Consider the following 10,374-nt stretch of genomic DNA (forward strand, 5'->3'; position numbering starts at 1 on the left):
ATAATTTTGTATTTATAACTAAAAATTCAAAAGTACATGCCTATCTTCAGGAGGAACAGAATGCTTCCCTAGCCAGGTATTGCAGAAAAACAGTATTTTGGAAAACATATTTGATTGTTGTTCAGGGTCATCTTAAAGTACGTTAACCTCTGCTTCTCTACCCTTGGTCAGATACTTTCCCTTCTCTGGTAAAGACTGAAGAAACCAGCTATGCAAAGCTACCAGCAACTTTCTGAGCAGCAGCAAGCCCTACACTGGCACCAGACACACATCTTTATAAGCATGAGCACAGGGATCACAACCACCTTCGTGACTGCTCTACGCACAGCAAACCAGTGAGCTTCTGACAAGCTGCAGTCCATAGTGACAAGATGCCGTCACTGTCAGCTGTAACAGGAAACTGAAGCTTGACCTCAGTCTGGCTTCAGCTGCGTAATGCACAATACATGGGGGTCACAAACAAGGATCATGACATACCCACCTGAATGGCCAGGAAAGCACTTGCTGTGTGAAAACAAATTATCTGGCACTGAAGACACTAAAAGCACAGCCTAATCAAAATGCAAAAGCTACCATGCCACACTAACCATAAACTAAATCATCCTGTATAGGCAAGGGTTAAAGGAACTACACAACCATTTTGGTGAAAGGCAGCCCAGCAAATCCGCATGGATACTCTCTCAGCTTCGTTTACTCGTTTCCTGCAAGCGCTAGAATGTGCGGTTCCGTCCCTGGCAAACTGCTGAAAAGAAGCAGCACGTTAAGTGAAACTACATATCAAATTTTGCAGAAGTTTGCTAAGCATACTGTAGTACTAATACATCAATTTGAAACACTGGCTTCAATCCCTTGAAACTGTCCATTACATATGTAGTCCATAAAAGACCTGAATGGCGTGCAAATACATTTTCCTTATCTATACAGGGCTTGCCAGAGGTCACTGATGTCAAATGAAGTTTTTTCATACAAGGCAGATGGGGAGCACAGAAGAAACTTGATGTGCACTTCAAAGGGAAGAAATTCCTTCAGTCTCTGAGGCAGTTTTATGTCTCACTTAGTAATGAGTTTCTTTTGAAGAAATATTGTTACACAGAAATCTATTTAACGGGAATGCTGTTATACAGCATTCTCTGTTAACAAAAGTAGAATAATACACTCAGGACAGATTCCCTGCAAAACATTATTACAATTTTAGTGAGTAGATGGGTGGTCCGTCTAGTCTTTGCAAGAGGCTCACCTACTGCTGTCAGGCCAAAATACTTTATAGATGTGAATTTATTTAACTGAAACACATCCTGAGACTAATTTTCACTGAAATATATTGCTATTAATCAGGAAACAATTTGCACAGTGAGATTTGAATTGTTCCCATTGTTCTAAACGTTTGTTTACATCTGAGTATGTGACAAAATGTTGTTATATAACTTTTTTACTCATATGAAAGTCAAGACTTTGTGAGTGTCTGCGTATTGGCAAAGAGATTTATGGTTCATATTACCTAATCGATGCTGCAAGAGCAGCATACGATGAGAGATGAAATGCAGAGCCCTGTGATAACGAAGAACAATAGCTCAACCACTGGTTAACTCATTTCATGCGTTTCTGCGTCAGTTCTCTTATCTGTACAAGAAAGGAAACAAAGTTCATCTATCTCTGCAAAGCACTTGGAGATATTTTGATAAACTATGTTATCCAAACACAGCGTTTTCCAAGGTCAGTCTTCTCTGCACAGCTAAGGCATACTTAAACAAACTGATCTTCAACTTCTCCTTTGGATTTACAAACGTGATTACCAGACATTTCATTCCAGTATCTGTTTACTTATGGAAGATTTAGCCAGCTCATTAGCACGCAGCAGGAGACAGTTTCACCAGGCAGGAGCCCCAGGCTCAGGAATGACCCTCAGAAGTCCTGCTTCCAAACTTAGCGAGAGCCAGGTGTGATGCAGATAATGAGCTCGGCCTTGCAAAAAGCAGGCAGCGTGCCAGCCAAACTCCACTGCGCAACGCCACAGTAGACTCGCTGCGAAGACTGCAGTCTCTCATCATTTCAAATTCTCAGCCCATAATGTACTTTACAAGCTATAAAGCATAAATGAATTGAGCTGTAAATGGACAAAACCTAGTTTCCTAGCTAAGCAATTAGTAGAGAGTATTAACGTCTATTATTTTTTTAAAAGACAGTAACAGCAATCCAGTGCATGGAGGGGAATCGTACCCCTCATGGTAGTGGCGGTCAGTCAGATGTTTATGAGTAGTACTGAAGTACAAGTAGCATATCTTAAAAAAACTGCTGACTGGCCTAAGAATGATTCAAAAGTAGGAAATAGAAAAATATGTGTTTTGACTCCCCATCTTCAAATGGCAGACTACTGTGCAGAGAACAACGGGGCAGGCAGGGGAGCTGCATTCATCAACTGTATGCGGTAGGCATCTCATATGGACACACACACAAAAAAATTCTTTACACCTCGTCTTTCCACAGTTCTCTGAGCACTTAAGAGCAGACACTGGTATGCAATATCAGATTGTTCGGGTCTATATATCCTGCCTAGATACACCGTGGAACATTGATACTCTACTGTTTTACTACTAAAAAACAATAAACTGCAAGTGTCATAATAAATCAAAAGTACCTTTTTGCATTACAAACACTTTTTAAAATTTTGTTGTTTGTAATGAGTCTTCCAGCCACGAATGCATGTAAACAAAACCCTAACAGGACGTGTATGTTTTATCTTATCTTCCTAGCCAAGACCACATGGGGAAAAACACACCACCTTAGTGTCTAGACACTAGTCTTTGAACTTGACTCCTTAGAACATTGTCACTCTACTCCACATAATGGGATATTGATTTTTTATACTTCACTCTCTGCAAATCAATATTCTAATAGACACACAATAGACTGGCAGAAGGATATAGAGTACATACCCATGAACCTGATGGAGATGATTATCCAGAAATGAAGGTCAAATCAAAGGAAAATTTAAACCTGACATGAGAAGAAGAGCGGCACAAAGAGAAGAGTCTGTAAGCAAGAGAATAATAAAAAAAAAAGTATCCAAGATTAATTGGAGAAGGAAGAAGACACGACCTAAAGAGAGCATGGATAAGGCAGCTAACAAACTCTTAACCTGGGAATGATAGACTGAAATCCCTTTGGACTGCCTGCAGTCAATGCTACAATTTAAGAAGCACTTTAGGTCTCAGGCAGGAAACATCTCCAGTATATTACAGAGGAGATGTACTTCCTTTTAGAGTAAAATAGCAAGTTTAAGTACCTGAGAACTATCTGAATAGCCTATTCAGAAAAAAGTCAGACAGAAACCACGTGCAACGTAAAATAAAATACTTAACAAGGAATGCCTTATTTTTCCACAGTTCGGTTCTGTAGGAAACTAGGAAGCCGAAGAGAGCCTTCAAACAGGCTCTTTTAGCAAAAGGCCTTCTTCTCATCAGGTCTTTCTGGTGCAGGCAGCAAACAACTTTTTATGCTATGGAATTTAAAGTGGCCATCTTGCAAGGCCTATTAACTTGCTGGTGTAACTTAAGGCAAGCTTGAGACAGAAAATACTCCAATGGTCCAGACAAACGGAAGACCAGTGCAAGAGTATTCCTGGGGCAGAGTATCCCCATACACCAGTGGACTAGGAACTGACCGAGTGTCAGTCCCACTGAAAACCACCTCAGGGGTTACGATGGAAGCCAAGCTGCAAATACGCGCAAAGTGCACTCTCTCGGCAAATAAGGCAAACCTCACGCCAGGCTACGCAAGGGGGAGCACAGATCCAGGGAAGTTATAAATAGTCTCCACTTGGCATGATGAGGTAGCAATGCAAGCTGTGGCCAGTTGTGGGCCCTCCAGCTCAAAAGACAGGTAGAAAAACTGGAGATGATTCAGCAAAAGACTTCCAAGATGGGCAGGAGACTAAGCATATGACCAATAAGAAAAGTTTGAGGGACATACGCTTGTTTATTCCAGCAAGGAGGACACTATGGGGTAATCTAAAGCAATGCCATGAAGAGTAATTACGAAAATGACAGTCAAACTCCTCTCAGTAGTGATAAATAAGGTATTAATAAGGCAAAAAACTTGCAGCTAGGGAAGTTCAGGTTTGACATTTTGGAAATAACAAAACAAAACAAAGCTTTCACTGGGAGGCTGGTACAGCCCTGAAACCAGTACCCAAAGAAGCTGCGAAATCTCAGGCCTTGAGAGTTTTCCAGAGGTCAGCTCAAGAAAGCCACAGCTGACCTGATCGAGTATTGGCAACACTCCCAGTTGAAGAAAGGGTTGCACCACATCACCAGAGTTCCCTTCCAACCAACAGTACTGATGATGACACTATAAATACATGAAATCACTGTATTATGCATTAATAACTTGAGATTTCTTAGCTTCCACCACACTGACATTAGAAAGAAATCTCTTTAAAAAAGTTTGCTTGATTCCAGGGTCTTCTGCCTACCAGAAAAGACAAGAAGCTTTGTATCTACTGTCTTCTAGACTAGGATTATGTCCAGTTTCCTGAGCACAGCTCCGTTACTTGCAGTCTGATGAGTCACAGGTTCACACGCACTCCTGAGCTCCACCACCTTGTTAAAATACAGAATATCAGCCACAAAAATCCAGTGAAGTGACATGAAGACAGTTCTCAAATGAACTCACTGTTCCAGGCACAGTTAACCTTCCAAACTCCAATTATCAGATGAATATTAAGAAACCTGAGAAACCGCAGAGAACAGTCATAAAAACAATTAATGAGCAGAAAGCATTATTTATATAGGCAGAAAAAGCAACAGCTATATGCATGCAACGTATCAAAGAGAAATTATTCATATAGTCTCATCCTAGAGTGTTGCAAAAGAAATTCACAGCTGCACCAGGTGCCTTAGTTCAGCAACACAAAGTTCACATACAGTTCACTCTTTCAGCTCCATTTTAAGCTTTCTTGCAACAATTTTACATAACAAATTAAAATGAGCTTTCATCAATTTTTCACCCAACCGGGACATCTCAACAGTTCAACCCATTCATAGTTCAATACAATAGAAGCCCTGGGTGGGAGAAGGAGAAGGAGGAGAACACTGGATTTTCCATGACCTTTTGCTGATTTCCAAAACCCCGTCTCCGGTACATGTAAGCAATCTGTTTCTTTTACTACAGAGTAATGACTCATTACTTCTGTCATTTAAAAAAGGAAAAGAATTCCATCTGGCACTAAGGATTAGCAGCCAAATTATGTATGTCTTGATCTAAAGGTCAATTTAGTAATAACAGAAAGCCCTAAACTACAAAAACAAAGTGTATTTTAATATCTGCAATCATTCAACATTTCAGCATCCACCTTATAAAACTGATCTCCCACCTCCCCCGCAACGAGAAGCACTCACAGGATGAAAGCATCAACCCCAAGAAAGCAGGGCTCAGAGGCATCCATGGGAAGCGCTGTACTGCTGCTTGGGTAGACAAACCAAGAGTGACAGGCTGTGCGTATTTAAAGCCTTCCACCATTTTCATTCCATTCAGTTATGAAGTGCTGATGCTACAGCTACATTTCCTTTACATTCACAGCAGCATACATTGATCCAAGCTTTAAACTGATCAAAGTACTCCCCAAAATTCTACTGGCCAGATATTGGGAGGCACTGACCTCCCAGAAGTTCCTCTTCCATACCTCTGTAAGAGAAGGCTCTTACAGGCTGAGTGCAATCCTGAACAACCCCGTTCATTATCTTCCTATCAATTCTGCTATTCCCATTAACTGTCCAACCCACAAACAGACTTCACTGTCTAATCTCACCTGTAACTCTCCTGGTGTTGGTCAGCTTCTCTTCACGGGCAGGAGGAAAGGGACACAATAGGTGAAGACTCTTTCCATTTCCTAAATGTCACAGAAAAAGGGATCAGAAAAGTCACGTTGGTAACCACCACACAGAAAGAGAGACACAAATAATACCTTGTTGGAGGGGCACAGGGATTTCTGTCTCCTCAGTCTGAGCAGCTCATGTCTGGAGGTGATAAATGATTTCAAAAGGAAAACACATGGTTCACGCAACGGGAAAAAGGAGGTGAAAAGATGGCAAGAGCTCCTGCAACCTTAGGCCCCAAAACAACTGGCCCAAGGGGCAAATGGAAAAGCTAGTGGAACCACCAGCATCCAAAGAACACAAGTCTGACTCCTTTTGCCTAGCCACAGCTCAGTTTGCTGTTCACAGAGAAAAGATGGGGTGAGACCAACCGTGACTGCTCTCATCTCGTCACGCTGCACGGAACCAGTTTTGTCGTGATTGCTTTAGAACACCGTGTGTAGCACTGGCAAGGCCTCCCAGATGAAGCCAGAGCTTGGTTCCATGGGTTCCTATCTCCTCCCTTCACCCAGAAAACGAATTTGACTGAATTATCTCCTGACAAAGTAGCCAAGACAAAGATCAGGGCCTTGCTCTGGAGTCCTGTAGGTGCAAAACCTGCCAAATCTTTTTTCATCCCCAGACAAAAGGAGGGAGCCGCTGCCTCCACTGCCCAGCTGCACCTGGCAGAATTTCTGTGCCTTGTAACATCTGAACACAAGGCTTCCCACCCACATTACAAAACACATTAAATTATTTCAAAAACAAAAATATAAAAGGTTAACTAAAATATAAACCAGCCAGGAAGAATTAAAAAAAACCAAACAAACAAAAAACCAAACTCTAATACCTTCAAAATATGCAACGATTTACAGCCACATTAAGAATTTAAATAACTCAGTAGTTTGTAATTAACATTTAAAATTACTCGGTTTTGAGTACTTCCACATCACAGAAAGCCACACTGGTTTCTGGAGGGGCAGCCCCATCGCAGGGAGCGACCCACGGCGGCAGCCACGCTGCCCTCCCCAGCCCCGGCCGAGGGCAGCCTCCTCCCGCGGGCGCACGGCGGCACCCCCGCAGCGGGCGGCCCGCCACCGGACCGGCCTCGCTGAGGGAAGGCGCGCCGCAAGATGGCGGCTCGCCGCCAGCGCCCGGCCAGCGCCAGCTCCCGCTCCCGCGCCGCCGCTCTAAGCGACCACGGCGCCTGCGCGCCCGCGCGCCCGCGTCACTCCCTCTGCCCAACCAGAGAGAGGCGCCGGCCCGGATAGCCAATCCCCAGAGGGCCAGGGGGCGGGGCGGGGGCGATGGCGGCCGGGGCGGACCTGAGCGGCGGGCTGGAGCCGGTGGCCGTGGCGCTGTGGCCGCCCGGGGAGGCCCCGCCGGCCTTTCAGGTAGGGGCGCGGGCCGGGGCGGGCACCGCGCCGGGGGGCCGTGCCGGGGAGGGGCGGGCGAAGCGGCCAGCGGGGCGCCTCAGGGAGCCCGTTTGCTGGCGCCGTGCCCTCAGGCAGCCTGCCCCGGGCGCGCCAGCCCCTGCCCTCCCGCGGGAGGGGTGGGGGGCTGGCTACGCCTCCGCCGCCAGCCCCTCGGTACTGGTCTCGTTACGTGCCCTTTCTTCGCCGTGCCTTTCGGTTACATATATAAACATTTTTTTTTCCCGGTATGTGGCATTCTGTAGATTTCAATCGCGCAGTTGAGACGTTACTTTTTAGGAGGAATAAAGCTCTCGTGCTACGGCGCGTTAGCGCTGACCGTAGGCTGAAACTAGACTGGGAGTAGACAGGCTTGCAGACGGTTCCCGCTGCACAACCGTCTGAAGTGGTTTACAAGGAAAGGTGTAATCTAGCAATACAGGTCGGTACTTGAAGCTTTTTTCATACTTTCTCAGGCATAGCCCAGTTTCTGCTGTCTTCTGTATTACTTGTAGTAAGTTCCAAACGCATTTCCTGGAAGTAGACCTTCCTGCCTAGGAGTTTGCTTCAGTGATATCAGAGAGTCTTCGGAAAACAGAATGAATGTAGTGAGCCTGGGGAAAAAAATAAAGACGTAGTCCATATAGACCCTAATCTTGCTAAATTGCATGGTGTGCTAATATTTTACAGAAATAGGAATGCTTGTACATGGCGAATGGGAGAAGAAAGGAACAGATAAGGGACTATTAAACTGACTTTGAGTAAAGCCAAATGACTGGGCCGATGTTTATGAAAAAAGAAACTTCTGAATGAACTGGCCTGTTGCCCAACACCCAGAAGCTACCAGACTTAAGCTACTGTGAAATGTAATATTTAGTAATAGCACATACTCCAGGTTTCTAAATAAAGCTTTGCAAGCTGAATGCTGAGAAGAAAGTACAAATATACATGTAGCTGGTTTTATATTTTGATTTTCAAATCCAGCAAAGTTTCTATCAGCTTTTATTTTGCAACAGTTCATAATGCTATAATCATTCACCTGCTGGGGGCATTAGTGTAATTTTGACAACCTGATTTTCAACTTGGGTTGTTTGAACGGAACCACAGCTGTTCCCATAGACAGAATTTAGGGTGAAGCAAATAACCTCTCATGTTTCACCCCAATCATAGAGTAGTTAACTGAGCTTTTTTTCTAAATATGTAGAGGTGTGCTAGTGCAACACCATCACCACTTTGTAACAGAATTAGAATGAGCAGGTCTGAATACAACAATTTGAAGAGATACATTGAAAGTAACAAAATGGGCATTTGAAATTCTGTAACTTAAAATAGCTATCAACTAACCTTATAAATAGCTTATTGAGCATTTTGAAGGGGGGAAAATTACTTTAAAGATACTTTGCTATTTCTATAAATAAAAATCTTCTCTAGTAAACTAGATCCAATTAGCTGACATGTTTTTCCTGCTAAATTTTTTGTTTCTGGCTATTGACGTTTTTGGTCTATATGGAATATCTGATTTCCATTCTTTAAAACATTTTAGCAAAGTTAGAAGAATTTTACAGGAAAAAGAAGTGCTCGTCATTTCAGTTCCCCACATTCAGAGATCGGTCATTGCCAGACACAGACTTCTTAAAAATTTGATAACCTGTATGGAAAATAGTGTTGAACGTGACAAGGATTTGACTGTTGTTCTCTTCGCAGTATAGCCCAGACAACGTGGCTGGAACAGACGGAGACATTGACCCCACTGAAGTCACCTTTCCAGGATGTTCTTGTCTTACCCGCTCCTGTGTGGTTCACGTGTGCTCCTGTCTTTGCCATGGTGAAAATTACAGCAATTTGTGCCTCAGGCCTGCAGACAAAGAGGAGAAGTATGCCAGGCCTGTTTTTGAATGCAATGCCATGTGCCAGTGTGGTGAATCCTGTCAGAACAGGGTTGTTCAGAGGGGTTTGCAATTCAGGCTTGAGGTATTCAAGACTGAGAAGAAAGGGTGGGGTCTTCGCACTCTGGAATTCATAGCTAAAGGAAGATTTGTTTGTGAATATGCTGGTGAAGTTTTAGGCTTTAATGAGGCACGCAGAAGAATTCAGGCCCAGACATCAAAGGATTCAAACTATATTATAGCGGTGAGGGAGCACCTCCATAGTGGGCAGATAATGGAGACATTTGTTGACCCTACGTACATTGGTAACATAGGCAGATTCCTGAATCATTCTTGTGAACCAAATTTATTTATGGTGCCAGTTCGAGTTGACTCAATGGTGCCTAAACTGGCACTTTTTGCAGCTACCGATATTTCTGCTGGAGAGGAACTTTCATATGATTATTCTGGAAGATTCCATAATTTACCAGTAACTAACAGAGAACAAAAGTCTTCAGAGGAAGATAACAGATTGAGAAAACCTTGCTACTGTGGTGCCCGCACATGTGCTTCCTTCTTACCTTGGGACAGCTCCCTCTTTTCCACACCAGACACTTGTTCAGGGAGCTCTCCAGAGCTTTTCAGTCCCTAAGCACACCTAACAAATACAATTTTCTCTAGTAGTTAGGTTGCAGTTAAATAGAACTCTAAGTGTGTATTCCACCAAGGAAGCGCATGTGGTTTTGAGTAACAGCTAGAGACAAGATTTTGAGAATAACTTCCTGCAACATCCTAGAGACTGTTTTCAAGGTGGATGGTATGATAATGACGGAGCACTGGAGCTTCAAGATGTTCTGAAATCAGTTACTAAGCCAGGCCTGGTGGGTTTTTTTCCTGATTTGTTCTGACACCTTGCTGTATGATAAAGCACCTCTCCATCTGTACCTTTCAGAAAGAATGAACTTGAACATTGGTACACAGAAAGGACATGTGATAACAACAAGAAATGTCCCTGAAAATTACACGAGAGAATGAGACCAAGGAATGTTGACATTTGCAAGAAGGGCATTAGGTTTCTTAAATCCCATTAAAATAATTTATTTTTTTAAATTACTTGCTATAATTTTTTTTGTTCCACAAAACATAAATAACTGATTATTATTGATGTAAAAAACTTGCCCAGAAAGATGAGCCTGAATGCTTTGTGTCGTCCCGTCCCCCCCCGCCATTTTCCATCTCCAGGCA

The 10,374-nt window shown here is 43.4% G+C and overlaps 1 protein-coding gene across 1 annotated transcript; it reads left to right on the forward strand.

Annotated features, from left to right (window-relative positions):
• Nucleotides 1-7,159: 7,159 nt before the first annotated feature.
• LOC309595008 (histone-lysine N-methyltransferase SETMAR) lies at nucleotides 7,160-10,105 on the forward strand (the record flags this gene model as incomplete). The annotated part of the gene is made up of 2 exons (XM_082321469.1): nucleotides 7,160-7,246; nucleotides 8,969-10,105. 2 exons carry the CDS (start codon nucleotides 7,160-7,162, stop codon nucleotides 9,779-9,781), a joined length of 900 nt encoding a protein of 299 aa, XP_082177595.1. The 3' UTR covers nucleotides 9,782-10,105.
• Nucleotides 10,106-10,374: the final 269 nt, after the last annotated feature.

This window comes from Platalea leucorodia (genome assembly GCF_965183815.1).
Source record: "Platalea leucorodia genome assembly, chromosome: 9".
In the NCBI taxonomy this organism is placed as follows: domain Eukaryota; kingdom Metazoa; phylum Chordata; class Aves; order Pelecaniformes; family Threskiornithidae; genus Platalea; species Platalea leucorodia.